Source organism: Thalia democratica, chromosome 5 (assembly GCF_965202585.1).
Source record: "Thalia democratica chromosome 5, ktThaDemo2.hap1.1, whole genome shotgun sequence".
In the NCBI taxonomy this organism is placed as follows: domain Eukaryota; kingdom Metazoa; phylum Chordata; class Thaliacea; order Salpida; family Salpidae; genus Thalia; species Thalia democratica.
Genome location: NC_139169.1, coordinates 46,743,065 through 46,761,526, shown reverse-complemented (window position 1 = coordinate 46,761,526; position 18,462 = coordinate 46,743,065). Strand labels below are relative to the sequence as shown.

Below are 18,462 nucleotides of genomic sequence, written 5' to 3'. Positions count from 1 at the left end.
ACATGAATAGATAAATAGACAGTTTAATCATTTGCTTATTTTGCCCTTCTTTAAAGTTTGATTGTCAGGATAGAAAGGTAAAAGCTGTAAAACATAAATTAAATATTAAGTTCAGCTTTATTTACTTAAATAACCTATTTTTATATTGAAAATAAATGGTTATTAATATTGTTTACTAATAGAATATAGTATTTAGTTAGAACATAACAATCTAAATTTATTACTAAAAAATGACTTTTATGTTTATATCATTTTAATTATATTATTTAACTATAGAATTGTTTACAAAATAGAATAACTCCAACTGTAATAAACAGTAAAATATCAAGTATACAGATTAATATTCAAATAATCAACCCTTTTGTTAAACTTGAGATGTTTTTGTTGATTGTATATAATACAACCGTACCAGATGTCTTGCCTAGTGGACAATGTATAGAACGTAGCACAGCAAAATACAATGCTGATATCACTGATTTTTACCAGCAAATGGTTGCTTCATACTTGCATGTATAAACCGTTTGTAGATTGACAACTACAAGTTCTTTGGTTGAGGCTGACTGATGAGTCCTAATCAGGACCAAATCGGTCTCAGTCTACCGAAAGCTTGTGGTCTGATGATCAAATTGATATGATCAACCCTTTTGTTAAACTTCTTTCTATTAGGAAAGTATAAAGTTCACTTATATCTAAAAACTTATTTTAAAAGTTAATAGAAATGTTAAAAAGTAACTGGGTACTACAGTTATTTATGTAAAAATTAGACAAAAAAGTCTTTTACCTCCTATGACCTTATTTTATATTCTATTATATAAAAATTTGTAATAATATAGTGTAGTTTTATCAATTGATGTTTTATAAATTAATGCTCTATCGAAGTAAGCAGGGTTGCCAAAAAAACTGAAATAACCTGGAATTTGAGAAATTTTGAAAAAAACTGGAACTTTGAACAAAAATCACTTGGAAAAACTTTAAAAATATTTTACATGTCAACTAGTTAAATTTTAATTTGACAGAAAAAGTATATAGTATAGATAAAAATCATCAAAATTTTTTTATTAAAAAACACATTTAATGAAGCTTTACAATATCTTTTTAATGTCATTATACTATTTAACACAGTTTTTAACCTTTAGCTTAATTTTAAAGTATAAGTAGACCCTAAAACGTGTAGTTTTAAAAACCTGGAAGAAATGTTGAAAATCTGGAGAACATTTGGTAACCCTGAGTAAGATATTTGTTAGAATTTACTGTCATTAATTTTATTTATTAATTTGTTTACTTATAAATGTTAAAACTTATGTTATAGAAAACACTTATTATTTATTTTGTTGAAATACACCTTTTCAGAACTCCCTGTACACCCATTATAACAAAGAGATACTTCGTTAGTTTTAATAAATTTAGTACTTTTTAAAATGTTGTTAAAATATACTTATTTTTTCAAGTTTTGTGAGTTCTATTAGTATTTATAAGATAATTTTACTTTTTATAATATTTTGCTATTAAATTTTGAGCTAAGTTAAGTTTTAAATTTTGTTTATACATTTTGGTACAGTCAATTTTTAAATAGATATTATAATGTTTGTTTAAGATATTAATTGTAAGATAGTTGTTTTGGAATCCAATGGATGAAAAAGTTCAAGTTCAAGTTGAAGATCCTACAAAGCTTTACAAAGCTCATATAATTTGCTCGATTTCATACTTGGCTATCATTGGGAGTTTCATAAGAAATGGTTTTGATTTATTCTTCAAAAATGTTATTAATAACGTAGAAAGTCCTAACTCAGTTTTTGTTTTAGCTTCTGTTGCAAATATGTTTGGTTGTTTTGTAATGGGTTGGCTTTTTATTAAAGATAAACCTAAAACGCCTCACTATGTAGGATTAACAACTGGGTTATGTGGTTCTATTACAACATATTCTAAGTTTAATCATCAAGCAAGTCTACTATTTCTAGGCAAAAGCAGCTTGGAAACTCCAAATTCCCAAGTTAATGCAGTTTTTGCAATTATAGTTTGGCTCCACGTTTCAATGTCCAGTTGGACAGTAGGCAAAGACTTAAGTTGTAAATTAAAAAATGATTTTTTAGCTAAAGACTTAAGAAAGAAATCTTTTTTTGCGTCTTTAACAGTATTGCTACTACTAATTACTATTTTATTAATTTTGTTAGTACTTTATTTTTCTGAAAATACAAGCTTATCAACAGTTTGTTTTTCTGGTCTTTTAGCTCCGTTAGGTGGCCTAATGAGGTATTACCTTGGACAACATGTACCAAGGTTTTCATGCAAAAACATCCCAATTTTAACTTTGATCCCTACAGGAACTCTGGTAGCAAACTTTATTGGTTCAATGCTTCTCTCGTTGCTTTATGTGTTAGAACAAGTTTACGTTACTTCACCTAATCAAAAAATGTTTGTAGTAGGAGTGAGCTCTGGATTTTTAGCATGTTTAACTACTGTATCATCTTTTGTCAATGAAGTTCAAATCTTACGGATAAAAAGTTTAAAAGCATCATACTTATATATAACATTAACGCTTGTGTTTTGTATCTCTATCTCATGTATAACTATCGGAATAGCATCTATATTTTTAGAAAGTCTTTAAATTATATACTTTTTCTGAAGACATATATTTCTTAATTATTTTATATGAAACTGTATTGTTAGAATTTGAATTATCATCCATCATAGCAAAACCGGTTTTTACAAATTAAATATTTATAATAAAGTAAACAAGAAGAAACCATTTGTTTAATGTTAAGTTACTTAATTTATTTTTCATTGCATTTATCGCAAACTTTTTGAAGATACTTTACTTAGAACCCTTTCGTCAAAAAATAAATTGTTGTTGAAGTACTTGAAAACTTTTATCAGCGTAAAAAACTAAATAGTAAAACAGATTTAGAGAAACAAAAAAAAGAATTTAATAGTTTGTAAATTGAATCATTGTACCAAAAAACACGTCTCGGTGTTTAATTTTGTAGGTTTTTATTTACTAAATAAGAACTTAATCTTTTAAAGTTACTTAAACATTTTACAACAACTCCTATATAGTGTTCAGCATACATTTTATTCGGTTACAATTTTGCTTTGTTAGAGTAAAATTTATTGAATTTCCAAGCCTTAAAAAACAAAACTTAAAACTAGATAAGTGATGCATTGTATAAGTCCGTAATTCAAAAATTATACCGCCCTTATAATTAATGAAGTAATTTATAAAGATTTCGCTATTTTCCAATTATGAAATGTACTATGAATATTCAAAATTTAAAGTTCATTATTTGCTAATGGAGATCCTAGCAAAACTAGTTCACTGGAATGTATAATAACAAAATTACGCAGTACTCTCTTTTTTTTTAACTAACACATTTTTTTGTGTATTTACAAGTTAACACACTTCAACAGAGCTCTGTAGAAAAATAACTACTGAAAGAAAAGAAGCTAAAGTAGGTATATATATATATGTGTTTATTAAAAATAATACTATACCATATTAATACATTAAACTTTTTGATTTAACTTTATTTAGAAATGATTATAGACCTGAACCAGAGGTATTTACATTGTGGTGTACTAATGTTTTGATAAAAGCAACAAGCGACTTATTAAAACTATAAATATTGTCTTTTTAAGTTTAGTTTGGACTTTATTATTTATGTTAATAATTTTTATAGTTTAAAAACTAAAGCGTTGTTTAAAATATCACTATACCTTTCAATTTAAGTTTTATCTTGGCCAATTAAATTCATTTACGTTTCCTAATTATCTTTAAAAACGTTTAAACTATTTTTTTTGAATAAATTAATTAATCTAGTTGAAATTCTTTGCTAGTTTATTTTTCTAAAGCAGTAAAAGTTTAATATAGAATAATCGAACTTTAAATATTTGATAAATATGTTTAACAAGTTGAAAGCTTTCGCTTTATGGTTATTAGATTACAAAAATATATATATATTTAAGTTTTTGTTTGTTTCGATTAAAGTACAATTTAAACAATTGTTTAATATTCTTAACTTTTTTTATAAAATATGAATCTACTAATACTTAGTATCCTCTCAATAGTGATTAAGATGCTTTTTCAACAATGACCAGTTTAACAATCTTAAGAATGACGGACGTTTATACTTAGCTTTTCAAGCAATTTTTGGCATTTTTAGAAAAACTCCAAAGTCCAAGCTTTAAAACTTAATGTTTTCCATGTTTTTAAAGTTAATTTTGATTTTTTTGTTCAAAAGAACCTTCTATTACCTTGATTTTTACAAGAATTTCTATTAAATTTGATTTTGACTTTTTGAAGCAGGGCCCCTTTAAAAATTGTGAATGCATGTTTTTACTTTCAACGATTTGAATATTAAAAATATTTTATTTCATATATAACTTGGTTAGTAGTGTATTATTCAAAGCCAAAATGTTTGTTTTTTATTTAAGTATTTTTTTAAAGATATCCACGTCGCAAAGTTTGAACAACAATCAAATTTTTAATCATTTTTATTTTAAAGAGTAAAAACATGAAAAAAATTATAACATTTAAAGGGGCTGTTTAAAAAATCAAACACTAGTATGATGGAAGTTGTTTTGAAAAGCAAGGATGATGAACGTTCTTGTTTTAAAAAAAATCAAATCCAGCTTTAAAACCAAGAAAAAAGTAAGTTTTAAAGTTTTTTTATGCTAAAAATTATGTTTGGAGCTAGGTTAATGCTTGTTAAATAAAGTTATAAAAACATGACTACTTTAGTGACAAGGACGACCATGATACTTAAATGTATCAATTGCCTATAAATAGAAAGTTTACTCGTTATGGTAACTCTTTATTACATACCTACTAACTAACACTGATTATGTAGGATAACTAGTAAATTTTTAAAGTTTAATTCAAGGGTTATAAAACTGTGACCTTTTGTTCAATTTCTCGAAAACTGGCCAGATACCTATAAAACACTGCTGACCCCTGGCATAGTTTGAAGTATCTACAAAATCAACTAAAATAGCTTCTATTTCTAGGTATTACAGTTGTTATTTAGTAGTATTTATAATAATACATTATTTTTACCTAAATTAGAAAGGACTGTTCAAGTAAACTTTTTATTATATGTTTTGGTTTTAAGAAAACAAATAGAGAGATCTCAACTAATGGAGGAGAAATAATGAATTTATTCTTTCAAGAACTTATTTTACAAACTAAGTTTCGGTCAAAGACCTCGTCAGTGCTTAAATAAATCTTAAAAGATGTGTGACAGTCATGGAAAATAGCATTTAAACAATTAAAATAAAAACAAAATTATACTCAAAATTTTTACTTAAAAATAAATCAAATTTAAGTATTGAGATTGAGTTTAAGGTAAAGTTTAAATTTTAGTTAAGTTTTAAAATCAATATAACAACAATAATAAAGGCTGTATGCATGGTTGCCACTGATCAAGCTGAGAAAAATTTCCTGACTTTTCCTGACTTTTTACAAAAATTTTCCTGACTTTTCTAAATTAAACTCTTAAATTAAACTTATTCTAAAATACATAATCTAACAATTGAAACTATATAAAGCTTTCAATCTAATTTTAATACAGGTTAAAAACAACAGTTTTATGCTGAATTCTATCATCAAACTTCCAGTACATCACTTAAGTATGATTGATGTTTGTAATAAACAGCTCTATCAGCAAAATACTTGTATTATTACCTTATAAACACAGCTTGTCTGAAAGATGACACAATTTTTTAGAATTTCCTAGCATAAATGTATCTAAATAAACGAAACGACATATAAGGAACTTTTACAACTCAAACAATAAAACAATAACGAACTTTTACAGTTAAACATCAAAACAATAAAGAACTTAATAAAATACTGTTTTTTTAAATGTATGTACTAAAATTTATTTTCTCCGTTTTTTTATTAGCACTTCAACCTCTTCATCAAATAAACATATGGTTTCCTTCATCTGAACTGCATTCCGCTTCATTTTCTTGGCAGTTAAAATCATTTGCCTCATTTTATTTAAATCGCTCTCATCTGCTGCCCCTACACTTGTTAAAGAGAATGTTTTCTCTAAATCAAGCCACAACTTGTGGGCTTCATTTCTTTTCTTTTAGCACTCATTTATTTTTACTTTCATTTATAAAATATTTACTCTTATCATTTAGTATAAAATTTTTAATAAATAAATATACTCTTATTTACTTTAAAAACTTAAGTTACTCTCCAAAAAATACAAATAATAAGTAAACTTAATCTTGGCATATACCTCTCTTATAACTAATTTTATAAATTTAAACAACTTTGAAAAAATTATAAAGAGGTAAAGTATACACATTAAATTGTTACATTAAATACTAAACTAGCTGCTTAGTTGTAAAGAACTCAAACTAATTATTTACTTAAACAAAAAACACTTTGATTCTAAAATTATGCTAGATAAACTTTTGTGTAAATATCACAGTTTCACTATGGAAGTGTCCTTGCTACAGATCATCAATACTAAAAAGATTACAAAATCTGCTTGTTCAAGTAGGGTACTTGTTCAATATGTTAATAGAATTTTTTTGCAGTTTTATAATAAATATTTTACTAATTTATACCAGATGAAAGCATTGGAAATAAAATTAAATATTTTTGTAAATTTATAAGAAAATTTTGGATTTTTTTTCTGATTTTAAAGGACTTTTAATTAATTTTTACCATTTAAAGGCTTTGGAAAACAATAAATTTTGTAAATTTAAACTGACAAAATCTGACTTTTTTTTAAATTTTATCAAATTTCCTGACTTTTCCTGACTTTTTTTCAAAACCCCCCATCTTTTCCTGACTTTTGTCATTTTTTTAATTTTTTCCTGACTTTTCCTGATTTCCTGACTTTTCCTGACCGAGTGGCAACCCTGAACAGGTAAATCAAACTGAGTAGTTTGACTTTATACTATTTATTACTATTTTTAACTTTTTTTTTTGTTATGATATGTTTTCTAAAAGTAAAACTACAGTTATAAAACCACATATATAAATATTTATAACTAATTTTATTACGAAGCTACTTAACTAGATATTTCCTAATATACTATATCAAACAGACATTATTTTAAACTTGTTTCAAACTTGATGCTTTATGCACCAAGTCTTTCTAATAGTACTTCCTCTGTTTTGTTTATATATACTTTCTTCTACTTTGATTTTAAAGTATCAAGCAGTTTAGAAGAACTTTAAAGTAATACAACATATTATATAATTCATTCTTCTATAAGTTCTTATAAACTGCTTGATACTTTAAAATCAAAGTAGAAGAAGGTATATATAAACAAAACAGAGGAAGTACTCTTAGGAAGACTTGGTGCATAAAGCATCAAGTTTAAAATAATGTCTGTTTGATATAGTATATTAGTAAATATCTAGTTAAGTAGCTTACAAAATAAAATTAGTTTTTGATTCTTGAAACTGAAGTTTTTTTTTTGTGGTAAAAAACTCACGACATTTTTTAAAAACTATCTGTATATATCTATATTTTACTAAAATAGTAATAATTATCCAAACTTATCATATTACTAATATACGTAGTTTTTTACAAAATCAAAAGACTATAGTGTTCGAAAAGTAATGTTTTTTTTTGCATTTGATAGAACGTAAAACATTAATACTGCTATGTATAGATTCTTCTTTGTTCGTAACCACTAGATTTAATTTAAAAAACTTGCTAAGTTATCAGTAAAAATTTATCTTTTCTTAGGGTCTACTGATTGTTTTGATAATCAAAAGCAACTTACTATCGAGATAATTTTTATTTAACCTTATGTATTTTTGACACGTCTGTGCTTGTGATTTTTTGAATACGTCTAAAGTTAAAAACTTAACAGCTTAATAATTAATAAACTACACTAAATATCTAACTAGTTAATAAAAATTAGTAAAATGTTAGTTTTATTAACAACAAAATAATATTTGAGTATTCAATTAAAAACAATAATAATACAAGATTGAAAAAAAGTTAGTACTAAAAAAGTAGTTAATAACACAAAATTAACATTCAATTTAAATTACAGACATTGTATTACTTTTGAGACATCACAACTAAAACTTAAAAAGAAATTCTTAAAACTCCATTAGATCTTCTTCATCTATATCGCAATCGTTCGAATCAATTCCTACCTCCTCGTAGTCTTTCTCCAGAGCAGCTAAATCTTCCCTCGCTTCTGAAAACTCTCCCTCCTCCATTCCTTCTCCAACGTACCTGTTACGTCATATTCATTTTTAGTTCCTTCGAAAGTAATTCTACAAAGTTAGTTCGCTTTTTATATTTGTTATTATAAAATAACACCGTCTAATAAAATTAGTTACCAGTAAAAGATATATTACTAGTTTACAAAGTTGTCAACTACAATATTGTAACAAAACTTTCTGTACAATTTTAATTTTTGATAAAATTAAGAATTAGTTTAAACACTAAACAGTAGCAAAAAAATCTAACTATGTATTTTACTTTTAAGTTTAAAACAATGTTTAGTACTTTTTTTTTTGAAAAAGTTATGTAATTTAAGTATATATAATAAATATACTAAACAAAAAAAATTTTACTAATACGTGAAACTTACTTAGTTTTATTTTCTTAAATATTTTAAGGTGGTCAGTTATAACTCATTAAATTTTTCCTATAGATTATTTTTTACTGATTTAAAATAAATTCCGTTGTTGTAAAAATACACAGGTATAAAATAAATGTTGATTTAAAATTAAAACTTTGATTTTAAAGTTTATCTTCTAAATGTTAACTCTAAAATTAGTCTATATTTGCATTTGTAATGAAAAAATTAAAAAAACTTTAGAAAAATTAATTTATTATGTAAAATAAACGTAAGCAGTTAACATAAACAAATATTAAATTTTAAAATGTTTTACAAACCAGTGAACAAAAGCACGTTTGGCATACATGAGATCAAATTTGTGGTCTAATCTTGCCCATGCATCAGCGATGGCTGTAGTATTTGACAGCATGCAGACAGCTCTCAACACCTTTGCCAGGTCTCCACCAGGTACTACCGTTGGTGGCTGATAATTTATCCCAACTTTAAAACCAGTGGGACACCAGTCTACAAACTGTTTAAGTTAAACTGTAAAAATAGTGTTCGATAAAGTACAAGTATTAGTGCGATATATTTTTACATACGGAGCTAGTTACACTAAACGTAACTTTAAGTTTTACAAATATGCAATTTTTTTTTTCAAAATTTTATAAAATATTTTAAAGCAATCCAACCTGGATACTTCGTTTAGTCTTGATCGTCGCTATTGCGGCATTGACGTCTTTTGGAACTACGTCACCACGGTACAACATGCAGCAAGCCATGTACTTTCCGTGCCGTGGATCGCACTTGACCAACTGGTTGTGTGGTTCAAAACAAGCGTTAGTTATCTCTGATACAGAAAGCTGTTCGTGGTACGCTTTCTCAGCAGATATTACTGGTGCGTACGTGACGAGAGGAAAGTGGATGCGAGGGTACGGCACCTGGTATTTTAAGTTTGGTTTTTCTAGTTCATAGCATTGAAATAAACATGATCATGACCCAAAAAATACATAATTAACTTAATAATTAAAATTACAAAGTTTTGCATCATTCATTATGCAAAGGTGTTAAAATACTAGTAAAGTAGAGTACTAACTTTCTACGTTATTGTTTCGTGTTATGTATAGTAACTAGTTTAAGTTCAACTAAGTTGCTGCAAAATAATTTTAAAAGATATATTACTAAATGCATTAAAATAATTTTTATATACTTGACTTTAACTTTTTCTCGTAAATAAAAACTAATTTCTTTCAGTTGTATTAGTAATACACTTGGAAAAATTTTACAAAAAAGATTTACTACATTTTATAGTTACATTTTATATACTAAATGAAACAGAATTTACCAAATTAGTTTGAAACTCAGTTAGATCAACGTTCAATGCTCCATCAAATCTTAAAGAGGCAGTTATTGACGACACTATTTGCCCGATTATGCGGTTTAGGTTAGTGTATGTCGGACGTTCGATGTCTAAATTTTTCTGACATATGTCATAAATGGCCTATTGTATTAAAAGTAAAGTTTAAAGTTTATATTGAAAAAATTAGAACTAATCGTGTAAAAAACATTCCTAGAATTCGATCTGAAATTTCACAACTAAATTTTGTATTTGTTCTTATACATAAGTAGAAAGTTTAAACTTTTGAAAGCTCACTTCATTATCTACCATAAAAGCACAATCAGTGTGTTCCAGTGTAGTGTGAGTAGTAAGTATACTGTTGTAAGGCTCAACTACTGCTGTTGAAACCTGTTTTAAGTAATTCAGAGTAAAATTTGAGTAAAAATGAAACAAAAAAGCATTTTTACTGAAGTAAACTTTTGCTGCTTATTTTTTATAGTTACGCTTTTGTTTTCAAAATTACAAAATTTCTTTTTCTGTACTACTGTTTTTAAGTTGTGTTTACATAAAAAGCGCAGAAAATAGTTAGTTTAATAAAGTTTAACAAAGCATAAAAGTAATATTAATAGATAAAAATTATTTAAGTAAGCAATGATCAATTTTTACACGATAAACTTCAGTTTTTAGAATGCTTATCCAACATAGCAACTTCATTATTTTTTTAACTACAATTTGAGCTTGTATAATCAAAATATTGCTATATTTACAACTTGTTTTGTACCATTCATTAAAAATTGTTTTTTACTTTGATCATTGTTGCTTGAATAAACTGTCAGAACCATTTTTTTTTGTAAATGAAACTGATATACAGTAATGAAAAGCTATTATGTTATTGTTTTATTAATTGAGATAGTAGAAACTAATTAGGATTAGAAAACATTTGTTTGTATCAACTTTTAATTGCTATAAATAAGTCTATTAGAAAATTCAGAAGAAAGACTTTAATACTTTATCATTTATTGTGTGCTCTACAGATCAAAGTAACTCTAAACATGGTATTTAAAATGAACTTGTTTAACTTGGCAAAGCTATCAGTGTTTATTACCAAGTTTATATGTTGTGTGCACTACAACGTAACACTAATAATAACTTCCTTTTAAATCTAAAAATTAAATGGCGTTACTTTAATATTTTTTAGAACAGTGAAAACTTTAGTTGTACAGTATTGATATTTTAAGCTTTGAACTATATGTTACTATAACTATGTAAACTGTAAAAACACACACAATCGTTTGTCATTTTAAAACAACAACGTCAAAATTTCTGTAGTATTTTGTATCTGATAAGTAAAATAAAATAAGTTGAATTGCAAAATAAATAGTTATAAAGGAATATATCTTTAATTAAACAAGATTACAGCTGATAAAATGTTAGGGAAATATACTAAAACCTTTGTTAAAAATGTTTTATAAAATAATTTATTAACTTCAACTTTTTTAAAAATATATTTAAAATAGTTTAGGCTCTATCGTCAAATAATAGAGTTCAACATAAAAAATTAGTAAAACGAATTTTAGTAATTTGCAAATACTCTAATTAAACATATTTTATATTTCTAATGAAAGTAAAACTAAATATTAGTTAGCACTTAACCACAAAAACTTTAAAAAAACAGTTTGTTAAATTAAAGAATAACATTCAATGAAATAGTCTCAAGTTTAGATTTATTAGTTACTTTTATTAAATAATACTTCCTAAAAAAAACAATATTAATAACAAAAAGTCTGCACAAATTGATTACTTATCAAATACTTTATGACTATTTTATAAATTAAAAAATTAAAAAGAAATCACTTCTTGTTGAAACTAAAACTGTAAAAAAAAAGTATTAAAGTATAATACTAAATATTTTTTTAATACTAAATTGATAATATTTTAACATTGAAAATGTCTACTGCTATATTGTATTAGACCTGTGGTGCAGGGTATATAGCAAACTCAAGTTTTGACTTTTTTCCATAGTCTAACGACAGCCTTTCCATAAGAAGCGAAGTAAATCCAGAACCTGTACCTCCTCCAAATGAGTGGAAAATTAAGAATCCTTGCAATCCTGTGCATTGATCTGCTAGTTTTCTAAGACGATCTAGTACAAGATCCACTATATCTTTTCCTATCAAAATTTAAAAAAAGTTGTCGTTTGTTTCAAGTGAGAAAGCAATATTAACTAGAAAGCGGGTCTCTAATTAATATTCATTTTATATATTTCGTTTAACTAATTTGTGTTTAATTTGTGCATAAGTACATAAACTTAATCGGATAGTAGTTCTATTCATCTATCGTAATAGTTTTTTATAGTTATTTAAATAAATAATTTATTGATAAATTCTCAAAAACTTTTTAGATAACTTTTTTACAATGTAAAGACCATATGAAAACAGTTACCATCAAATCAAGTGTTATAATTTTTCAAAGTCACAGTAAAAACTTAATAAGAATTAACTTTTATGAGTATTCTTTAAAAGAAATCTAGTGGTATTTTACTACAAATTTATTTTGAAAGTAATTAATACTACCAATAGTGTAATGCCCTCTAGCATAATTGTTGGCAGCGTCTTCCATTCCAGTTATTAGTTGCTCTGGATGAAACAGTTGTTTGTATGTTCCAGTTCGTACTTCGTCTATTTATATAAAAGTTAAGTCTAAGTTAATTACTTTTAGTTTTTGAAATTAAACGATATTATCCAATAGTTGAAATTTCTAATTTTAACTCTTTATAAAGTTGTAAATAAAAAATATTATAAGTAAAATATATATTGCAAGTAAATTAATGTAACAACTTAACAGTTATTAAAGTAAAAAACTAAAAAAAATCATATAACAGGCAAAAAGTTAAATTTCTTTAAAATTATTTGGATAAGAAGTAATTATTTTAAATAAATAAAACCAACCAACAACTGTTGGCTCTAGATCAACAAAAACTGCTCGAGGGACATGTTTTCCGGCTCCGGTTTCGTTGAAAAAAGTACAGTATGAATCATCAGCACTACTGAGTGGCATCAACTCAGGCATCTGACCATCTGGTTGGATTCCATGTTCGAGACAGTAAAGTTCCCAACAAGCGTTTCCGATCTGCACTCCCGCTTGTCCGACGTGAACTGATATACATTCTCTCTGTGACAGTAAAAACTGTTTAGTTTTTTGTGTTAGTCTAAAGTTTAGTCAAATAGTATTAGTTTTTTCCACAATTAAGCTACGTTTTAAAAAGGTTACAAAAAGTATTTATAAACTAATTAAAATTCGCGCTTTGTCATTTACGTATATCAATAATATAGTTGAATAAAAAGTTTATTTATTTTAACAATGTTAATGACAAAACTGTTAAAAAAATAAATATTGATAACTAGAGTAATTTAACAACAAATAACTTTACTGTTTAAACGGTTACAAAAAAAGCTAACCTTGTCATAATTAATAGAAAAGTTAAAACTTATTACTAAATTTACCAAAAAAATATTCAAACAAAATATTAGAGAATTTATAAGCTCAAAACTATATAGTTGTTAAACTTCAAAACTACCAATAAGTATAACAAATTGCAAAAAAAAAAATTAAGTTTAGCAGGTATATTAATTTTAACTTGCTTCTTTACTTGGTAATTGTAGAAAATTGGTACAAGTATGTTTTTTTTACTTTAGAAATATCAATGTTTGAACAGCTTTTTTCCGGTGCATAAGTAATTTTAAAAATATAAAAAACACATTTCATTTTTTTTCTCTTAAATTTATTTGAGCACTCTCGTAGTATGGCTTATCAAAAATTGTATCCTACTAAGTTAAACTGAATTAAAATTGAAACAAAATTATACTGTAGTTTCAAAGTTTCAAAATATAAAATGACGTAATAATCGAATGTAAAAAATAAATAAATGCTTATACTGTAGAACTTTGCTACTAATAAAACTCGTTAGATTAAAATCAAACTAAAAAAAAACAGCATAAAAAATGAAAATAAAACTACACTTAAAAAAAAAATTATGAGAAACTAATTACTTTAAAATTTTTTAAATAAGGATTTCAAAAGTCTAGTTTGGTATACTAAACTATTGGTTTAGCTAGTTTGGTATACAAAACATTGATGTTTTTTTAAATATCAATGTGTATTTAAAAAATCAAAGTAGCATAGTTATTAGAAAGTCATTAAAAAGCGCAAGTATTCTTATTTAAAAAGTTTATTTTTTAGAACACTTAAAGTTTTTTTTATAGTCTATATTTTACTTTAATTTTTTTTAATAAGTTTGTTACTCAAAACTGCTAAACAGTTTAAAAATTATTATGAAGTACCATTGAAAGATTTCGTGGATTTTTTTTTACCTTTATTTAAAAAACTTAACTGTAATAAAGTTATAAAATCAATATAATTATATTAAACTTAAGACATAAAAGTTTATAAGTTTAAATATGTTAAAATAGTGAATTATATATTTTAAACTACTATTTGATAGATTCTAATCAGTTTAAATAACAAATGCATCTAGCTTAAGACTTAAGTAACATTGTTTACTAATCCAGTAGCATCCAAACTAAGGAAGCGATATTGAGCTTTTTGGGAGACCAAATACTATACTACTCAACACTAAATAAATTAAGATAACTAGCTTGTTTAGGTTTAACCTATTCATACTTTGATCACTTTAAAATATTGAATTAATATTTTTCTTTAACTTTCTTGTTAAGAATAATTGTAAAAATTATTATATGAAAAATGCTTAGTTTAAAAGTTTTTTAAATTTGCAATAAAAGTTCAAACGTTTTAAATAAAAAACTACACTTTTAAAACTTTTTTGTTAAAGTAGTTTTGACACTAAGAATTCAACAATAGCTTTTGCAACAAACAGTCTGAAAGTTTTGATTCTAAATAAAATCTCAGATCAAAACTTATATTATGTTTTTCTTATAAACGTTTTTTATTATATTTAGCTTTAAACAATTTACTTTTAAAACTTACCATATTTTTGAAGTTTATGTAATGTCAAATAAGAATTCAAAAAGCAAACTGACAGCTTATTAATTCAATGCATTTTGAATACTACAATTAATGTCAGCGATGCAAATCAATATATTTTATAAGTGTTGCTTTTATCCACTTGAAAGTTTAAACAAAACAAGTACTTATACTGCATAAAATATGTAACCGTGTATTTTCAAGTTTGTTTTTGGTAAAGAAAGTAGCATAGTTTTTTACCTTATCGTATTACAAAAGTAAAAATTATTTTAACCCTAATATAAACAAACTAAACCCAAGATACATAGTAATAACTAGTTATATTCATAGAAGGTAACTTTATATGCAAAATTATGTAAGCATTTGTATAAAATTTTATGATGAAAAAGTTTATAGAATATAAAAGTGTTAAAAAACCATTTAAAAGAACTCCTTCAGAAAAAAAATACTCCTCTAAATTTAATAATAAGAACCAATTGTTTTTTTATGAACGAGTTTTGTCTATGCCTAAAACATATTTTTTTAAATTTCTAAGACCGTGGTGTGCGACTCGATAACCAAAAGGTTCTTTGTGCACCAGGTCCTAGGACAAAACATTTTGATCGTCTTTTTTTGTCGTTCAATAAACTATAATAAGAGTTTAAAGGTATTAGAATAGTTTTTAGTGTAAAAACCAGCGGTCTTATAAAACAATAGTGTAGTTACTGCAAAAATCTTAGAAAAAAGGTATTCTGTAATATTTATATGAATTAATATTGCGAAAGAAAGTTAAACAGAACTTAAACTTTTTTGTTACTAAAAATTTTCCTAATATTTAATCCTAGCGATCTTAATTTAAAATGTAACAAGATTAAATAAAACATTCTTAGAAAGACTTTTAGTTTATTTTGTAAAACGTTAAGTATTTATAAAGGCTTTTAAACTATTCAAATAACCAACCTTAGTTTTAGCAAGTACTATCAATACAAAAACTTTAAAGAAAATTAAATTCCTACTCACTTGAGTTTAACTACAAGCTATGTTAAGCTTCAAATTTAAGTTTATTAATTTTTAATGTAATTTGATAACAAACTTCCTTGTGATTAATTACAAAGACTGTAGATAAACTTTTATTTACACTTTAAGAATGATGACACAATACAATATTTTTCATTTAGCTTAAAACTAATATGAGTTAATCGAGCACAAGTAAAAAAGGGGGTTACGAAGTAATACAATTTTAAGGATCGGAAGTTTAAAAATTTAAACTAGGTGAGATCACATGAGGCATAAATCGCGTTGAATAAAAACAAGAAATGAAAATAGGCATAAATTCAATAATTTATTCTTTTTAAATGTTAATGTAGTTCAAAATTAAACTTATACTACTTTTCAAAATAAAAATAATAAATTATATTAGAAAAAAAATTATCAGATTTGATGAAATAACTTTCTAATGTTTTTTTATATCAAAAAATAGAGGCAAGTTAAATTAATTTACTAATTGTTTTTGTTTTGCAACAGTTTTTCAATGTCTAATAGATGCTTAATATAAAGTTATGTTATAACAACATAACACTTTCTACTATAAATATTCATCCAAAACTTGAAAAATAAGATCTATAGGGTATTAACAATTAAAAAAGTTAAAAAACATTAAATAAAACAAAACAAACTTTTTTTAGCATGGTTTCTTCCGATTGTTTTCCAACTCTAGTAAATCTAAGGATTAAAAATATATACGTACCGTACATATACTTAAATCTTGGTTAAAATATCTAAATTTTTGAAGGTTTACAAGGTTAAAAACGAAAAAAATTTAAACCATCTACGTACTAATAATTTTATGTTATTACACTAATTATTTTTAGAAATAACATTTTGAGCGTTTTTTTTTTCGATAAACAACAAGACATATTAATGTAATGATTAAGAATTTTATTATTTTTATCTAACCTAGCTGTGTGTAACTGCTTTGTAAACTCTTTTAGTATTTAAAAAAATTGCCATACGGTTTTTAATATCAATATTATATCAGTACCAACTTTTGTCGAATTTTATAGACAAAAAAAAAAAGATTTTTTTCAAACATTATTTAAAAAATGTACTTGCTTTATGTTACTACTTATATACGTACATTAAGCAATGTATTCTACAATGAAATATTTTATTAAAATTGTACATACTAAATTTTATTTTGTTTTTAAATAACTTTTTCCAAGTATTAGCTTTTAATTCTAAAAATTATTTTTTGCTTACTTGTTTTTATAGTATTTAGAAAATGTGTTTCTTTTTTTGTTAATTTTTTTTCAAATAAGATAACTGATAAATTGATTTTTTAAGTAATCAAAAGTGTTTTTTTGCTGTTTTTTACAGACTTAAGAATGTAGCTTTAGAATTTTTTTTTGTTTAAAACTTCTATTATTTAAACTTGAAGTTAGTATAGATTATTATGTAAGCACAGTGTCATAGTGTAAAAAAATTTATTTTTTTTAATCAATACGTTAAAAGATATTTATTTAGTTTATGTCCTAAAAAATTATTAGTCTTAAAATTTTTTTGTACAATTAAAAAGATTGTTTTTATTTAAACTTTGATCAAAAAAAGAAAGCTTAGTTTAAAAAGAAGCTCTGGTGTAGATTAGTTATTTATTCAGTAAACAAAGTTTTGACTTTTGTTTCATTTAATTATTTAAAATTAGTAAAAAAAAAGCGTCATTTTGAAATTTTATCGCAACCTCGTAAAAACCTAACATTTTCTGTTAAACTTTGCTTTATAACAGTTAAATTAGAATAGTTTAAATAACTTATAAACTTACTACAAATAAAAATATTTACTAAACTGTTAAATTATAAAAATATAATATTTACGTAAATTTAGTTTATTTATTTTTTGCTTGAAAAGGTCGCAATCTCTTGCCACCGAAACCGGTCGCGAATAAAATATACAATTTGCATAAATCTATGTAAATTTAGTTTTAAAAAAAAGCAAAGTATACCTGATTTTAGTTTATTTAGATCTTCAAGCTGAATTTAAAAAACCTGTCTACAATAAAAGTTATGCCAGTTGTTGCTAGGCTATTTAAAGGGTTTTTCTTTAAATCAAATTTCAATGTCTTAAAATAAAGAAATTAAGTGTATTGTAAAACTTCATTTAAAAAAAAGTAAAATAGATATATTTTTTATTGTTAGACAAAGTATTTTTTAATAAAATACTAAATAACTGACTTCAATTGTATTTAAAAGCTATCAATTTCTAGTTTAGTTATGTTTAAGCAATTCTGTTTTTTATTTAAATTATTAATACTTAATAAAAAATTTTATGCTAGATATTTTGATAATTTAGCAGTTTTTATTTGGAAATTTATGTCAGCTTTAAATTTTGATTTCTTGCATTTACTGAGACTTAAAACAATTTAGTAAAAATAATTATAATGGTATTAATGCAGGGTTTCCCAAAGTGGGCCATGACAGATACTCAGGGGCCATTAGCAGCAAAGGGGGGCAATGAAGTCACAATTTAAAACTTACTTTAGATATTCTCGAGTTTCTGATGAAAAGCAAAAAATAAAAAGGGTCTTAGGTTTTTATTATGGTAGT

General features: G+C 24.8%; 2 protein-coding genes across 2 annotated transcripts; one reads left to right on the top strand and one right to left on the bottom strand.

Moving 5' to 3' along the window:
- The first annotated feature begins 1,578 nt into the window (after positions 1–1,578).
- LOC145835888 (uncharacterized) lies at positions 1,579–2,678 on the top strand. Its single transcript, XM_082943640.1, has one exon. It carries the CDS (start codon positions 1,628–1,630, stop codon positions 2,603–2,605), a length of 978 nt encoding a protein of 325 aa, XP_082799766.1. The 5' UTR covers positions 1,579–1,627; the 3' UTR covers positions 2,606–2,678.
- Positions 2,679–7,870: 5,192 nt separating this feature from the next.
- On the bottom strand, positions 7,871–15,012 carry LOC145835986 (tubulin alpha-1 chain-like). Its single transcript, XM_082943762.1, has 9 exons — positions 14,888–15,012; positions 12,832–13,054; positions 12,457–12,561; positions 11,857–12,053; positions 10,199–10,291; positions 9,890–10,045; positions 9,237–9,485; positions 8,883–9,076; positions 7,871–8,213 (listed from the first exon to the last, which is right to left on the bottom strand). Exons 1-9 carry the CDS (start codon positions 14,888–14,890, stop codon positions 8,075–8,077), a joined length of 1,359 nt encoding a protein of 452 aa, XP_082799888.1. The 5' UTR covers positions 14,891–15,012; the 3' UTR covers positions 7,871–8,074.
- Positions 15,013–18,462: the final 3,450 nt, after the last annotated feature.